The sequence below is a fragment of the Puma concolor genome, chromosome C1 (genome assembly GCF_028749965.1).
Source record: "Puma concolor isolate L17-30 chromosome C1, mPumCon1.1.hap2, whole genome shotgun sequence".
Lineage (NCBI taxonomy): Eukaryota > Metazoa > Chordata > Mammalia > Carnivora > Felidae > Puma > Puma concolor.
In genome coordinates, this window is record NC_141674.1 from 220,134,055 (window position 1) to 220,151,746 (window position 17,692).

Here is a 17,692-nt window from a genome sequence, read left to right on the forward strand (position 1 = left end):
TCACGAGCTGTGAGATCGTACATGACCTGAGCGGGACGCTTAACCGACAGAGCCACCCAGGCGCCCCGAAGGTTTTCCCCTTTGGTGGCTTTGCGTTTGTTTTGGGAGGTGTGACAGAATGATGGCCCCCTGCGAGGTCCACGTCCTGATTCCTGGGATCTGTGGATGTGACACCTTACCCAGCCCAAGGGACATTGCAGGTGTGATTAACTTAAGGGCCTTGTGATGGAGAATTGACCCTAAATTATCTGGGGGCCCGGTGTTATCACAGGGAGGCAGGAGAGTCAAAGGCAGCAGCGGGGAGGGAGCAGAGGCTGGTGCCTGGGGAGGAAGGGCCGCGAGCCAAGGAACACGGCGGCCTCTGGAAGCTGAAAAGAAGGGGAGGGTACAGCTTCTCTCCTAGAGCCTCCGAAGAGAGTCCAGACCTGCCCTCACCGTAACTCCAGGGCGTAAGACTCATTGTGGACCCCTGAGTTCCAGAGCTCGAAGAGAATGAACCCGTGTTGTTTTTAAGCTGCTGAATTTGCGGTAACAGTGTTACATTCGCAACAGGAAACCGATACAGGCTTGGTTCTAATTTTTTAACCTGATCAGAACTTTAGTGCCTCTCAGAATTTCCCCCAGGCAGGATTTCCGTCTGCGCTCCTGCAGCCGGGGACGAGGCGGAGGAAAAGGCTCCTGCGTGCAGAGAGACAGGTCGAATCAGGGCATCAGGGCTGATACCTGCCAGCTCCCTGGGGCTCCCTGGGGCTCCCTGGGGGTCAGAGCTCTCCAGCCCACCCTTTGTCTTCTCGCTTAACCCTTTATCTGCTTTCTTTCTATCTGTTCCTATCCTTCAGGAAATCCGACAGCTACAGCAGAAGCAGGCGAGTTATATCAGGGACATTTCTGACCTTCAGGAGACAATAGAGTGGAAAGACAAGAAGATAGGGGTAGGACTCCCACGTCTGTGCAACTGTTCACACGGGCAGTCCGCAGATACAGTGCTTTGGGTCTTCGGTTTGCAGAAACACTTGCATGAGCGTGCATGTGGCCCCAGGTGACACCAGGTAGTAATACCGAGAACGCACTGGCTTACTCAAGCTGCCGTTAACTCTGAACCTGAAGCTGACTTCCGGGACAGGGGGTGGGCATGTCGTGGACACTCACCGGGCTCTCTGCCTGCATGGAGCAGGCCGGCAGCACGCTGAGATGTAAGGGCGAGGAAGGCACGCTGGGGCAGTTGGACGGGCGAAGGCTCCGGCCTCCTGGAGTCAGTCTCTGTCTGGCGTTTCCCCGGCTTTTCTGAAAGGCATTTGAGGAATCGCAAGGCGGAGGGTGCTGTGCCCACCTATGCCCACCTTGAAATGTGCCCCTGGAGGCCTCAGCCGCCCTCCTCCGTTAATGACAAAAGCAGCCCACCTGCCTTTAGGCGTGATGAGTAGGAAGGAGCCCGCTTAGGGTAACCGCCATGCTTCCTAATGACAGCCGTCTTCCAGAACCTGGCGCCCTCCACGGCGCCAGTGCGGGTCTCCGAGGTGGGAGCACACCATCCGTGCGCGTGCTTCGCGAGGCCATCCCTGTTGTCCCTTCCGTCTCCCCTTCCACGCTCACTCAGGACGTGGAGCGCGTGCGTCTGCTCCAGGACCACGTGGTGTGCATCGGGGACAACAAACGCCGAGCGGCGATGGACAGAAATAGGATACAGGAGCCTCCAAATGTTAATGCCTTTAAAGGGAGCGTGAGGCGCCATTTCTCGGCTGGCGTAAATCCCCGAGGAGCTTATTCTTGGCGTTTTGTCTGTATCTTTAAGCGTATCCTACACAACGCCTTAACCCTGTTGGTGTTTTATGCAGCAGAAGCCTCCTTATTCCCGCTTCAGTCACCTGCTCACCCGTGCGAATCTTCTCTCTCTCTCTCTCTGCTCTGCTCACACTCAGGCTTTAGAGAGGCAGAAAGAGTTCTTTGATTCCATAAGGAGTGACCGAGATGATCTTAGAGAAGAAGTAGTCATGCTGAAAGAGGAATTGAAGGTATGAAGCCAAAGTAGAGTTAAAAACGAAAAAACCCGCGTGACAGCGGATTCCGGGGTTCTCAACAATGACTGCGTGTGCCAACTGGTGTTAGTTAATTTTGTGTCATTGGTTTTAGTTGTGTTTGTTTGTTCTTGGTTTTTTTTTTTTTTTTTAATGTTTATTTTTGCGAGAGACAGAGACAGAGAGACAGAGAGAGAGGGGCAGAGTGCTAGTGAGGGAGGGGCGGAGAGAGAGGGAGACACAGAACCCGAAGCAGCCTCCAGGCTCCGAGCTGTCAGCACAGAGCCCCGACGTGGGGCTCGAACCCATGAACCCGGAGATCATGACCTGAGCCAGAGTCTGGCGCTTCACCGACCGAGCCACCCAGGCGCCCCAGATTTTAGTCCTGGTAATTACAAATCTTAGGTTCACTGGCACTGAAGAGACACATCCAAGGAACACAGGTTCCCTCGGGTCTGTTTACAAGCATATCTGATCCCAAAAGCAGCTCTGATTTCCAGGAATTTTTTGGATTTTTGTCTCACATTCATTAATAAATTCTCCAGGACATTACTCAAAGTTAGAGAACATATGTGTTTCTTTTTATTGAAGACTCAAGTTTAAGGACTTCTCCAGCTGAACAGTGGTGCAGGTGAGGCCCACACTCACTAGACTTTGAGACCCAGTGGTTTGAGGAAAGTCCCACGTCCTGTTTGGGCCAAGTGAAGGGGTCTTCAGCTGCTGGCTGGACACTGAGTTAAGAAAAACGGGCTCCGGGTGGGCCGTTAGCATTGTAGGAGACAGTGTTGGGAGAGGGTATGGCCATGGCCAGTTCCTACATCGGCGGTGGAAACACGTCAGCGTCAGCTGCTTATATTCAGGGGCCAGGGCCACAGCGGTCAACCAGGGGGAACAGGTTCCTATCACTGCTCCTCCCAGGGCTGTGAGCCCAGCACGGGGGCTGCCTCTAAGTTCAGGGAGACAGCCGTGGGCAGCAGGAGTGGTGAGTGAGTCTGAGATCCCTGGTGAAGTGCGCAGCCTGGAGCTGCCGAGCGTTAACTGGTTTTAGAGTGTTTGGCTGTGTGGTGAACGTGGACGGTATTTCCTTTGAGTATAGCCGATGTTCCAGCCATTTCTTAATTCCTTCTTCAGCACGAATTGTACTTATTCCTTTCAGAAGACGCACATAACCTCTTTCTTTATCTCTGTCTCTCTTTTTAAAGAATGCACCCAGGGTTTTAAAAGTGAGGTCACTTGACGGTGATTTGCTTGATGCCCTCCTTCGTGGCAGCCTGCGGGCCACTACGTGCAGTTACAAGGGATGCCTATTAAAAGTGTCTGGTCACCAGCACATTAAGGCATGGGATTGATTGGTGCATGTAAGAAAGAGGTGGCCCTTGGAGGAAGATGTCCCAGATTTGTGTGTGTTGATAGAACGCTTCTGAGCGTGGTGTCTGCTGCTTCTCTGACTCTGTGGAAGTTTCTGGACTTAGTGGAAAAAACAGTTTCTTTTTAATTATCATTAACAAAAACAGAGTTTTAACCTAATATCAGTCAGCGAGTATTACGAGTCTGTTTTTGTCCCCAGAAACACGGAATAGTCCTCAATTCAGAGATCACTACCAATGGAGAGACTTCCGACACCCTAAATAACGTTGGACACCGAGGTCCTACCAAGATAACAAAAGAAGAGTTAAATGCTCTCAAGACGATGGGGGACGGGACGCTAGGTAAGTGCCGACTCTCCTTTGCGTTCTTGTATCTTCCGGTCAGCATTGGTGCACCTTCCATGCATTATTAGAATTGGCGTAATCATCACTGATCAATTAACCATCACCCAGCATGCCATGCGTTCTGTCACTTCATGGGAGTTTCCTTGCCGAGCGGTGCGATCACCCACGTGTGTTTTCTGGCACGCATCTCTGTGCTCACCACCGATGGCTGAAGAATACATTTCTCTTGCTTCTCAAAGCCACCAAGCGAAACTGTGAAACACAAGGAAGATCGTCTTGAACTTAAGGGACCATTTGGGCAGTACTGTTTGCCTCTCCTCAGATATGTGCCAAGTATGGCTTTTAACTTACTGCGTTGCAGATTTCTTGAAAGGTCAGAACAGCCAAGGCTGTAGAGTGAGTGAGTGAGTTAGTTAACGCTGTTTACAAGAACTGCACATTCTACCCACCATCCATTCGGTGTTTTGAGGCCATGAGGTGCCCGCGGACGGCGGCTTGGGGCTTGTGACATACAGTCTGGTTGCCATTCTCAGGTGCCCTAGGTGAGGGGCAAAGCAGGGGGCGGGGGGAACGAGGCGGACAGGCAGCCCCAGGCTGGTAGAGGGGGTGGGAGGGACAAGACAGACAGGCAGCCCCAGGCTAGAGGGTCAGAGTGGGAGTTGGACCTTTACCAACAGGAGTCTGACTATGCCTTCCCCTTTGTCAGAGGTGCTGTCCCTCTGTAGGTCACATTTTGTTTTCTGAAAGAATGTAAATTGGGAAACCCAACAGACAGTAAGAATATTTGCTGCAGTTTGCAAACACCTGCAAAGATTCACCCGTTGAGATTTGTCGTAATACTTGGCTCTTGGATAAGCTTTTGGAATCTGGTGTGCAGCCTTCGGAATCCGGCCAGCAGATATGGCCTCCTTGTCACTTAGGACCAGCCGTGCCCCTGCTTTTTACAGTGAGGCCGCAGGACAGCCAGGGCCCGTGACTTTGAGTTCCACGTGGAAGCTTTCATCCTACTGCCTTACTCATGGAAATGTAGACACCTGTAGGCCCACGCTTCTCAAGACTCGCTTCCTAGGGAGAGTATCTCCGTTACCTTTACAACATAATGCGTGTATGCTACACGCATACAACGCCTTGTGTATAAGTTGCTGAAAGGAGAGAAATGGGTTGATTTCCATCATAACCTTTATATTAGCTCTGTGAGCAGCTGGGAATTTGATCGTGCTGCTCTCGTTCAAATATACATTTTATAAATCTTCGTTCACCATTTAGGACACCAACCCTTAAAGAACCAGACATATCACTTTTATCAGTGAGCTCCAAATGTTTTTTGACCGCAAATCCCCATCAGTGAAGAAGTACGGGAACTTCCCAATATGTATATTTTTAATCTGCATATCTACATATGTATCCGCAAATATGCATATACACATGTACACATACTATTTTATCAATGCAAAGTGTGTGTTATAAAACCCGTGCCCTGATAGACATCTTTAAAGGGTGAAGCAAAACTACCAGAAGTCCTACTAATGTTCCCATTTTGTCTGGGGTGAGTGGGCCCACTGTGGAGACCACCGTGGTAGAAAATTATCAGGCTTTCACTTCATAGCAACATGGCATCTAATACGCCGGGGGTGTGTTTGTTTGGAGAATCTAAACTGTAAGTGTTCATTCCAGAGTAGTAACGTTTTTTTAGTTCGTAATTCTTCAGTTGGTGAATAACTGATCGTTAATTAAGTGGTCGTCTTGCCCTCGAGTGTTGGCCTCTGCTGAAACACCCCCCAGTCCGTTAGGGAACGAAGCAGGGGTGTGTCAGGCACAGGCTGCTTTCTCAGAAACACAGTAATTAGATGGTGGGGGTTGATTTCCTTTTACCTCATGTGAGCTATTTCAGAAGTATCTCCCTTAGGACTGACCAAAGGTTGAATTTCTTCAGGTGAATTGCAGGTTTCAGATGACTTGAAGGGGGTTTTAGAGCCACGTGATGTGCAGTGCAGGTGGACAGCTGAGGAAGCAGGAGTAGCCCAGACGCGTGTTTGGAAATGAGGAGAGGGAACGGGGACTGGAGGTCGTTCTTAAGCCCCTCATTTGGGATTGTTTGGCTGCCTGATCCAGAGCTCTATCTGTTAAACCTTAACGGCACCCTTTGAAAACCAGTTCACACGAGATGGCACCAGCCGCCACTCTTGCCTTGAAGATGGCGGCAGTGGCCCTCGCTGATCAGATGTTGGCTGACGCAATGGCTGCTTGGCCGCACGGAACTGGCAAAGGCTTCTGTTTCATGTGATTCTCTGGCGATTCTCTCTCCTTAGGAACGGGGTCGGGTGGGAGAGAGAACACGTGTTTACGCTGTAATGTGTGTTAAGCGGTCGCCACCTCACGGGGTCCCTTCAATTTTCTCAATGGTCTTTTAGGAAGAGCCAGTGAAGTGGAGGTGAGAAGCGAAATTGTGGAGAATGTGGGGGAAAAAGGAATGTTGCAGAATACTGAGCAAGAACAGCACACAGAGGACCCAGCACGGGAGCGTGCGGACACAGAGGTGTTCCATGCCGGTGGAAATGCCGAGGACCAGAAAGCCTCTGAAGACAGGGCCCCCTCACTGGGAGTCTTAGCAGATGAGGAACCCGTTCCAAACCAGAGTCTAGAGAATGCTTCCTTTCTTGAAAACACGGAGCAGGTTGAGTCCACACCAGACGACAGGACTGGGGCTTCTCTTGAGCGGTCCGACTGCTTGGGTGAATTAGATGGTGAAATCCCAGGTCCTGTGACTCAGCAGGACAGTTACAATGCCTTGGATATCAACAACCAAAGTAAAGAATCTGCAGAAACACAGGAAGATTTGAAAATCTTGGGAGAGGGTAGCACAGAGCCATGTCAAGAATCTGCATCTCCACAAACACCTGAAATTGGAGAGCTGGGCAGTGTAGACATGGGGGAGCGAGGTGGGAGCCCCACAGAGGGTGTGGTGGAGGCAGGGCCAAGGGGGCTTGGGGAGCAGGTGGGCACAGTAGCCTCCAGACCTCCGAGGTATAACAGTGACACCGTGAGTGATGATGAAAAGTACGCGGTAGATGTCCCCACCGAGTTGGACCCGAGCTCAGGGCATGACCTAGAGAAAGAGCCCGCCACGCAGGAAGTTGCTGAGCCCAGGGAGCTCCCAGTTCAGAGCACAGCGGTAGGTGAGGAGAGTGATGAAAAGGAGGACGAGGAAAGGGGGCCGAGGGATGAGAAACCGATCCAGACGGAAGTGCGGAACGTGCCTTGTTGTCCAGCAGCCGAAAGCAGTCCTCAGGGAGCAACGGATGTAGGTGTGGCAGACACAGAAAGCGAGCCCCCAGATACGAAAGAACCCGAGGAAGAAAAGAATGACCAACAGGGAGAGGCACTGGATTCATCCCAGAAGAAGACGAAGAACAAGAAGAAGAAAAACAAGAAGAAAAAACCACTGGCGCCTATGGAGACCCTGAAAGATGTTAAGAAAGAGTTAACATTTCAGAACCCAGACTTAAGTGAAGTTAAGGAAGAAGAGCAGGTAAAATCTACTGACGAAAAACCAGTTGTAGAAGCACAAGATGAGGTCACTGAAAGCCCAGAAAAGGAGAGTGTAGCAGGAAGCAGTGAAAATGTTGATGGTCCAGAAAATCCTAAAATTGAGTCGGATGAAAAACTTAACCAAGAAGATGAGGACGTAAACACTAAAGCGGGGAAAGAAGCAGCCGATGGCGACACATCGGGGTCGGGAGATGACACAGCCCAGTCATCAGGCGCGATGAAGGAGCCAGATGAAGCCGTTCTAAAAGATGGCGCTGAACAAGACGGCGCCACCCGCAGCATTCCAGAACCAGGGAGTCCAGAAGCGTCCGGCGGCACCCTGCTGGAGAATGAAAGCCCCCTCGGGGACATCGACGACGCGTCTCACACGGGAAGCACAGAGCCGCAGGAGATGACGGAATGTGCCGGTCAGGTAGCCCGGAAGGTTGTAGAGGATGAGGATGACCTAGCACCCGCAGGAGAGCCGGGAGCCTCCGATTCAGAAAGCAAAGACCAGCCGAGAGGCGGAAGCGAGAAGGGCAAAAGCAAAGAGGACTGCACCCTGTCGTAAGTGGAGTTGAGGCTGGCTGTGGAGGGGCCAAGGACTGCACAGTAGGTCCAGCTGTCAGAGGCTCATCTGCTGTTAACACTGGCGAGGCTCCTAAAACGTCCCCCGTTGATTCAGACGCACCATGTGACAGTCAGCCACCGAGCTGTCTACCACGTTGAGTTATAGACTGTTACTTGGGGGTGGATACTTCCTCGCGAAGCCTGTCACCCCGATTAGAAAGAAAGACACGCTTGTAATCAGTATGCGTTCCAACTGAGAGCACTCCAGTAGTGTCTCTCATAACACTTCGTATTTCTTCTTAAATTCCACCTAAAGCTATTTAGCACTTGCCTTAGGCTGATACTCGTGACCAAATCTGTCGGCATACAGTTGACCAAATGGCATTCTGAGACTTCCATATTGTAAGTACAGTGATATTTAAATTGATTTGTCGCATTCAAACGTGTGCTTTCATACTTGATTTTGATGTGTACGTTATGACCTATGAGGTATTTTATTTTAAAAGGAAATAAACGGCCAAATAGCGTATAGGTCACTGAGTGATAAGATTTGCACCTTAGGACAGTAATGCATCATGTTAGGGATAAGAAAGCACTGGGAGATCTCCCTTCCCTTTACCGCGTTTAAATATTTTATCTCAAACCAATAACCTTTTGATCTCATTGTTAATGATACCTGAATTTGTTTTGTAGATTTTGACCTCACTCTGTGCTGATCATGTACCAAAGCCATTTTATACAAAGATTTTTTTTTTAATTTGTTTCTGGAAGAGACGTACATTGAAATTGTATTTCCTAATGCGGTATTTGGGGGTGGGGGGGGACCATTTCTAAAATTTTTTAGGTTTTCTTAACCTTAAAATTACTTCTCTTTCTATTTGTCTAAGTGTTACTCAATCCAAAAGGTGACCGTTTTTGTGCAAACTGCTCATTGGACTGTAACGGGATATTTTAAATAGAGAATCACTTTTGGTGTTTTGGTATAAATATTTTCCTTTGCTGTTTCTCAGTATATTCTTATTGGAAAATTCTTGATTTGATCTTCCTGAAGGAAATCTATCTTTTCTATACAAGGAAGCCTTTTAAAAAGTAATTGTAAAGTTAAATAAAAAATATTGTGAAATGTTAAAATTACAAAGGACTGTACATGATGAATGCTGTTGACACTTTATGAGATTATATGAATTCATGTCACTGTTACAAGATATAATTGAGTGCAAAAAAAAAAAAAAGACCAGAACCTCAATAAAATTTGAGGCAAGTGTGTTATTATGTAACTGAAATAAAAAAAACGAACATTTTATAAGTTGACAAGCCTGTGACTCCAGTCTTTGGCCTGCTTGAATTCTGACTGCCTAAATATGGTCTTAAAAGTAGTACCTACTTCTGGACTGCTGATTCCCAGTCGGCCTTGTGTGAAGGACTCATGCTTGATCCTCTTTGTCAGTAACGAATCAACTTCTCTCCGGGCCCCTAGGCCAGGGCCAGTGTTGGACCTTCCTGGGGAGAATTGAGAAGATCTTCCCTCATAGACTCCCCTGTGATCTGTGAGTCTGGTGAGGAACCCCATTCTGTTAAGAAAGCTCTCCATTCTGTTACTGTGTTGACCCATCCCAACACTTAGAATGTTTTGAAGACTATGGTGGAAATAAACATTGACTCTTCGTGTGTAAGTATCCTGAAGTCGGGGACTGATAAGCCCTATCCACCTGTGCCAGCTACGTGGACAAATACAAGGCTTGCCAGAGACTCAAGTCCAAGGGCTGCAAAGAACTTGAAAGGGGGTCGGCAGCTGCCTGTAACTTCAGCAAAGCCGCATCCACCCTGGAATGCACGTTTGCGAGCAGTTCTCATTCCTACTTCCAAAGGCCCCTGTGGAGGTGATTCGACAACCAAACTCACTAAATGGTGAGATCATCCAACCATTTTAAGGGCTTTCTTGCCTCTGTTACTCAACAGCATATGTAAGGGCACTGTGCCGTGCTTCATACCCCTCAGACCAGCTGTCCAGGGGTCTCGATCATCCACTCACTCATTTAAGTAATGGACTTTTTGATCACTTCATATCCGGAAGCACTGTGCCGGTAGACAGGCAGATACGAACCAGCTCCTAGTGGACGGGGACAGCTGAGAATCAGCAAGTGAGCAAAGAAAGAAGAAAGGGATTCTGAACAGCCAACCCATTTCTTGATAATCTAAGAGCCTTCAGTGTGAACATCAGTGACCCTGCTCCAAGGGGGAAATGACATTGTGGCACAGCGATTGATGTCCACAGGAAGGCCCTTAAAATTACCAAGAAATCGTTACCGTAGGTATATTCAGGTCAGGAATGCACAGAGGCATATGAGGCAATTTGGAAAGATTCCGAGTCAAAAGATTGACTCAGAAAAGAATGGAAAGTCTACCTGTCAGCCCCATCCCCAGAGCAACCCAGGCCCCTGAGATTTCAGTACGATCCAGAACAGGGGAAAGCGCTGATCACTGATACCTTAAATCAAAAAACGAGAATATTTACCAGCCCCAAACCAGAACATACCACTGTATATAAAATGGAACTCTTCCTTCAAAAGCATAATTAAGTGTAATTATGAGTATATACAGAAAACAGGGAAAGGTAACAGAATTTTGAATTATGGGCTATTACGATAGAGGCTGAGAATCAATAAATTTTTTTTCAAGAGTTTTTAGGAATGAGATGTATTGCCCTGAGTTTTGGTGAACAGAAAACCTGAACATTTACGTTTCCACGGTCACGAGGACCCTGGAGTGTTGGTTCTGGGAGTTCACACAGATAGACTCCTCTCCTAGGAGACCACCTTGTACAGCACGCCATCGAAACAAGGAACACCTCAGGGAGATTCCTTCCAAATGTCCAGGCTCCGGAAGGAGAGGAAGGGGTGTTTGTGCCTGTGTTATGTTAGACTATATGCTTATTCAGTGTGATGATTGTATATAGCGAAAGCTGTGTCTTTTAGGAGGAAGGCTTTCACTCACTCTTTCCTTTTCATTCTATCCACTGTGCCTTTTACAGCAAGGCTTACATTTTTTTCAAGATGTGAATGACCTCGGTGGTGGCTGATGTATACAGTTCCCATCTGTACAGACCTCTTGGGCCTGTAAACACGGGGAAAGACCTTTCCCTGTTCTGCCTTTTGCCGGAAGGAGAGGCTCTCTTGGAGGGACCAGGGGGAGGCTGGCCCCAGGGACGGTGAAAACTGTCCACGTGGGTTATAGTCCCAACTAAGTCAGTGCGAGGCAGGAGTGGTCTGGGAGACCTCAGCCTCCTGCTCACTCCCTTTGCAAATGTAGAGGGGAGGTGGCTTGTCCTCTGCTGTGGGGAGAGGAGGCCTGACGCCCACGACAGCTGAAATTAATCCCCACAAGGGAAATTATGCTCCCGGTCGTGTATCATTATCCCCCCTGCGACCCCGTCTTCGTTTGCTCTCTGAAAATGGAATCGGAACCCGCTCTCTTGAGCTGTGGGCCAGATCCAGGCAAAGCAGCACAGAGGAGGAGGGCTCGGGGACAGTGGTGGCTGCCTGTGGTTGACAAGGCTGTACCTGGACAGATGGGGTGATGATGTGCAGGCCAGAAGAGTGACCAAGGAGAACAGGGGTTCAGAGACTTCGGGAGCGCTCTACACTGGCCGCCCCCTGTCCCGAGACCTTGTCACTCTGAGTGTTTTTCATTTCACGGGTCTCTTAACTTGTGTACCGGAAAGCTTATTGGAGTTTAATAGAAAAACCCGGCTTTTTTTAAAAAAATTGAGACCTTTTAATAGCCAACTCATTTGACTTCTCTGTTTAAGAGAAGTCTGAAGTTGAAACACCGTGACTTCGTTTTCTTTGATGCCTGGTTTCTAAAAGCTGCAATTGTGGTCTTGAAATGAATGGTTTACGTCTATTTGTAACTGAGTATTATGGGCCAACGATGAGCAGTGACACTTGGTAAATACAGGGTAAAGGTGGCTGTGTGGTACTCTGGTTAAGGATTCCGGTAAGCATACCGACGATGCCCCACTGTGCAGTCAACAAACCAGGCTTGGTTTTTAAACCTGCAAAAAAAAAAAAACTGTGGAACTGCAAAAAGCTGTTTCGTCTTCTTCATACCAAATTAATTTGCACCTTTCTCTCTTCCGTTCTCTTCGAACAATTTAGTTTTTAAACTTCCTCTCCAATTCTGCTTCCAAACTTTTCTTCCTTGAAAGTTTACTTCTCTGTTTCCATATTCTCGCCGTAAGAGTGAAGGTCACGTTACCCTTATTTTTTGTTGGCTGGTGCTATTGTTAACATCTTAACCTTGGTTTTGTACTTGCTACCCAGGATATTTGGAGTCTTCTAATAGAAAGAAATATCGTAATAAAAGCGCACAATATGTAGGTGAGCTTTAAGATCATGTTCAAGTATATCCAGTGCCTCTTACGATGCCTACGGTTTTTGTATATAGACCATAAGATAAAAAGTAATAAGTAATATTGGACGAAGAGCTGAGTTTACATTTCATTTCAGCGTTGGGTGGGCTTGCGGAATAGAAAGCATAAGATATCAGAAGCAATTTGATTATGCACGTTAAAATGGAATCCAGAAGATCATAAATTTATGGTTGACATTTCTGGTTTCAGTTCTTTTGTAATTGAAAATAACAACTTGGGGTGTTTGGAAAAACAACTTAGAGAAAGCGTGTAACTTGGGCAACCATGTGAGATAGGTGGTTTTTTTTTTTAGATGCAAACAAATTGCATTTTATACAGATTATTTCCTTTTCACGTGGTGAGTCAGAGCTGCGCAGTGTGAGAGCAGTGTCCCCTCGGGAGTAAGAGTCTGGGGCCAGGAGTCGGGCTCCGACACCGAGGTCCCGGTTTAGATCTGGAACAACAGAGGAGGCCTCGGTGAGGGGTGTGGCCCTGAGGACAGTTCTTAGCTGTTCTGCGCCGCGGGTGCTCACCTGTAGAAGAGGGATGGAGTATTGAGGCACACCCGTGGGGCTTTGCGGGTGAAGGCACACCTGCTCGAGCCGAGCGGGGACACAGTGACCGTGCAGGACCCGTTAGCATCACTGTCACCATTGCACCATCCTGATTTGTCCTTTAAAGTGGTGTAGGGTTTTGCCCAAACCCAGCCCTTGGTCTCCTCCTCTGTATTCAAGATCGTATTCCTCAACGCCCCTTCAAAGAAATGGTTGGGGATGGATCCTGAGATGCTTCTGTCTGGGGTGGGGGAGGGTGACGGGGACCTGGAGCGTTACCGCGTCTGTCTCGAGACCGTATCCGCTCTTGACGAGCGGGTTAGCAGACTTAAGGTTCGTGGACGTGTAGTCAGAGCTCTGACACTGGTGGGCCTGTGAGAGAAAAGAGAGGAAGAAATTCTCCTGGGATATAAACTCGGAAAGTCAAGGACAATGAAAATGCCACTGACATGAACCACGATGCCCAGTGCGTTTGTACCTTGCTAATGATGTTAAACCATGAAGCCTGTGAGATCTTGTGTTGCAGTGTGGTTACTCTTGCATGTTAACCCCAAGTAGAAGATTAGCCTGTTTGCATGCAGCCGGATGCTACCCATGATGACATAAGCATGTTGTAGGAGGTTGACCCAACTCAACCTCCCTCGGCTGACGTCCTCCCCAGTCCTGTCTGTGGCCTCATTCGCTGTGGTACGTGCATAATACCTTCATCATTCGTTTCACTAACCTCAATGCCCATTCTTCGGTGTAGCGATCTGCTGAAAGGTACGCTCCGCGGATCCACCTCAACCTGTGTCTTTTTGGTTTCTTTAGATATTAGGTTGAAAAAGCTTGTTGATGAACGGGAATGCTTATTGGAACAGGTAACAATCTTTTTATTACTTTATGCGCTCTGCGGGGGCGGAGGGGGGCACCTGAATGTCTCCCTTCGTCGGGAAAACCCTAGCACGTCATGTCTGCAGATGACCAAGCCAACCTGTGTTCTTGCTATTTTTATCCAAGTAGGGCATCCTAGGTCATGCGAGGTGTAGAGAGGACGTCCCCAAAGACTCAAGGCCACAGAACTGAATTTGGGATGCTCCATGCAAATTGCTACTTAAAATAAATATTTATGTGAAGAGCCTAGATTAGCCATTGAGGCAACGAGGCAAGAGCTCTACTGAGTCACCCCAGACACCACTTCTCTCACTTCCGCCGGCTCAGAGAAGTCGGTTTTGGGATCTCTGGGCGATCACCACCCCTTTCCGGCAGATGTTCTCTCGTTCCAGCCGATCAAAGTTGTTTTAATTGGGGTTTACCTTCATGGCTCTCTTCCACCCCCGGAAACACTAACCAGCTGTCCCATTTGGTCTTTTTTGTATGCAGCATAGTTCTCAAACCCTGCCACAGTCCCTTTCTAAGGAAACTCAGTTCCGTTTTCCTTCATGAGCGCAATCAAAGGTATTTTTGCCTTACTTGTGACAATTCTCTTGAAGAGTTCCCTCAAAATCGGGGAAGGCGCTCAATGTGGTGGCAGCATTGAGGTTCCTTTGATCTTTTAAGAACGTGTATCCATCGCGATTCTGTACTTATTTTCTCAGAGCAGAGAGCGCCAACGGTCAGTATGGGGCGGGGGGTCTGATTTGCTGGTGCTGGTCGCTCGGGGAGGCGGGGTCCCCCAGGTCCCCCAGGTCCCCGGGGGATGGAGGTTAACAGCACAAGGGCTGGGAGACTCCCCTAGACACCGTAACTTTCTGCAGTCCCGGCTGCTGACTGCATTTCCGGCTCTACCTGGCTCTCCCCGGGGGGAGGAGAGCTCTGCAGGGGCCAGCTCCTTGAAGGTGGCACCCCTGCACCTCGACCGGGCTCTGTGCGCGACCACACGGTTCTGCTGGTGACACGATGACAGTCTTTCTGTGCCTGGGGGCATCCAGAAGGTCCTTCCTGGCTTCTTAGTGAATAAAGAAAAGGCGACCCGGCACACCGACTTCCTAACCCTTAGATAAACACTTCAAGTGTTTTATGTACCATCTCCTCCTGAACTCAAGAGGAATTTCAAACTTAGAAATAACCTTTCACCCCAAGCTACAAAATAACGTATGTCTGATATTGTAAATCTAATTCCATTTTCACCCATTATGCCATCACTTTCTGAGAAAAGCACTACCCGGCCAAAGTTTTTCATTTACTTGGTTTGGTTATTAGAGAGGAGAGACTCCCTACTACAGGTGGCTGGTAGATTATAACCTCTTACTACGTTTTTCTGGTACCTCGTCACGTAACCCCTATTCTTTGGCACCTTGCAGACCCATGGAATAACTCCAGAGCAACATCTGATTGTATTTATGGGGTATTGTTTCTTTACACTCTGCTTCCTTCCTGATAGGCTCTAAGCTCAGCTTTTCAGTCTCCTTGAGAATAGAGAAATTCACCTATTTTGTCGGTGGGTGTTTTCAGATTAAGAAACTCAAAGGGCAGCTGGAAGAGAGACAGAAGAATGGCAGGTTAGACAATCTGCGTCCTGGAGATGACGTCTTAGAAAACGGGACAGACGTGCATGTAATGGACCTACAAAGTAAATGTCAACCCTTGTGTAGAAGTGAATGCTTTACGTGTCCTATTTTTATCATATTTGTGCTGGAAGAGAAAAACCATCCTCGCAAAAAAAGCCTGGTGTCCCCCTTGGCTGCCCCCAAACCCTTGAGCACAAGAGTGCAAAGAAGTTTCTGTGTGGGATTGAACAAGGATGGGCAGGTGGGTGGAGCAAGGATGTTTCTGTCTGAGCCTCAAGAGTAGAACAGGTGCGCCAAGATAGCACCAGGTGGCGCCCCGTGAGAAACCATATTTCCTACGCTGGATACAACTGCCTTTTTTTTTTTTTCTTTTTAATGTTTATTTATTTTCAAGAGACAGAGACGGAGCGTGAACAGGGGAGGGGCAGAGAGAGAGGGAGACACAGAATCCGAAGCAGGCTCCAGGTTCTGAGCTGTCAGCACAGCTTGAACCCACGAACCCCGAGACCATGACCTGAGCCGAAGCCAGCCGCTTAACCGACTGAGCCACCCAGGCGCCCCGACATAACTGCCTTTTGATCAGCCTGTTGTATGGAAAAATTCAAAGGCGTTTTTCTATACACGTAAACCAGAAAGAAGCTTAAAGGAGATAAAATGACTCCCAATCTCCCCCGCCCCCCGTGTGCCCCACCCCTACCATTTCTCTGTCCTCTGTGCCCGCAGGTGCTCTCCTGCCTGGCACTTGCCATCCTGGGCTCCTGGAGAACCCGTGCCTTCTCCTGTCTCAGCCCCACCAGGTGTGGGGCCACAGGCCAGGACTTAACAGATTTGCATGCCGGTTCCTAAGGAAGGGCTTGGTTCCCAGTAACTATTGTTTCAACACTTTAAAAAGCCCGAAGAGCTTAACACGTGTTCCTTCTCTCTCACCCTTTAGGGGATGCCAACAGACAGATCAGCGACCTCAAATTTAAACTTGCAAAGTCTGAGCAAGAGATAACAGCATTAGAACAAAATGTACGTGCACACTTTTAAGCAATATTGGGCAGAGTGACAGTGATGATTAAGCAGGTTGTACTTGCTAGAGCTCGCTCGGAAAGGCTGAGCACCAAGAGGCGCAGACAGATTTCTAGAACCAAAAAAGGTCCTCCGTGTATTTCCTGCAGAGAGAGAGTAGGGAAGGGAAGATCACTATTAGGATTCGGGCTGTTGTAACGGATACTAACCCTTTATAAACAATGCTTGGTTGTAGAAAATCACTAAAGTGGCTGGGAAGTTTTTAAAGCTTGTTCTTTAAACATAATTTATTTAATATTAAAACACTTCACGCAGCGACATTACTCTTGCCTGGATTTTTCCGTCTTTCTCTCCCAACCAGGTGACTCTCTCTGGTTCCTAGATTTGGGGTATTCATTGCCTCCAGCATGCTGGGCAAATTTGGGGCAAACTGCGTCCTAACCAAAGGGAGAGTTAAAAATGGTACTCTCTCCCCCTCAGTTATGGGTCTGCGTGGCTCGAACTCTGGGGAATGTTTGAGGACAGAGAAGTGAGAATGGCATCCCACGGAAGGAGTTTAGGAAGCATGCTGTGGCCTCCGTGGACCGAGGGTCTCTGCTGGGCCGTGGCTGCTTCTGTCTCTCGCCGCAGACCTGGCTGGGGACTGCCATCCCAAAGCCTCCGACTCCTCCCCTCCGGCTATTTCCTGGGCTTTCCTTCTCCCCTGCCACCTCCACACCATGCCACCCCAGGAGACACTGGACCAGAGCTGAGGTCCTTTGCCTAAGTGTCATTCTGCATCGACCTGCCTTCTCCAGCAGGATGGCCCCAAGCAGGGAAGGGGACAGCAGCACTGTGGGAGCCACCCTTCTGGACCAGGGGTCAGAGAGGGAATGAGGCCCTAGCAGGTGTCAGCAGGGGGGTGCTCCGAACAGCTTGCTTGGCTGGAACCTACACGATAGCCCAACATGCTAGATCATACGTTTGCATCGTCTGTCCCCCCCTCCATTCCCTAAGCCACACCCCTTGGTCTCACATGTGATAAAGCAACTGGAGAAAGAAAACAGGCCTATGAATTTATACATACGGTGTTTCCCTTCCTTTTAGGTAATAAGGTTAGAGAGTCAAGTATCACGTTATAAATCGGCAGCCGAAAACGCCGAAAAGATAGAAGATGAACTTAAGGCTGAAAAGCGGAAACTCCAAAGAGAGGTAAATTTTCTAGGCTGTTTCCCGGGAGGGCGGGACAATTGTCCAGCTGGCAGCGCGGGGCGGGGGGAGGGGACATCTGCCTACGTCACGGGGAGCCTGGGGCCAAATCACGGTCATCCTGGTACCACCCTCCGTGGGGCCGCCTTCTCAAGGCTGCCGCTGAGAGTCTGTCTGTCCTTCTGCCCAGCCGCCTACAGACGAGCTTCTC

General features: G+C 48.8%; 1 protein-coding gene across 46 annotated transcripts in view; it reads left to right on the forward strand.

Moving 5' to 3' along the window:
* LRRFIP1 (LRR binding FLII interacting protein 1) overlaps positions 1–17,692 on the forward strand; it is a 141,166-nt gene that overhangs the window by 120,876 nt on the left and 2,598 nt on the right. For 33 of the 46 annotated variants that reach the window (XM_086720029.1, XM_086720036.1, XM_086720032.1 and 30 more), the window contains 4 exons: positions 840–932; positions 1,920–2,012; positions 3,583–3,724; positions 6,139–9,139. In XM_086720029.1, the coding sequence (XP_086576155.1) occupies positions 840–932; positions 1,920–2,012; positions 3,583–3,724; positions 6,139–7,826 (2,016 nt within the window). In that variant the 3' untranslated portion in view covers positions 7,827–9,139. Of the gene's footprint in view, positions 1–839; positions 933–1,919; positions 2,013–3,582; positions 3,725–6,138; positions 9,140–13,600; positions 13,651–15,223; positions 15,342–16,213; positions 16,294–17,379; positions 17,485–17,692 lie in introns of those variants that run through there. The other 13 variants (XM_086720067.1, XM_086720070.1, XM_086720074.1 and 10 more) reach the window with 3 other exon arrangements.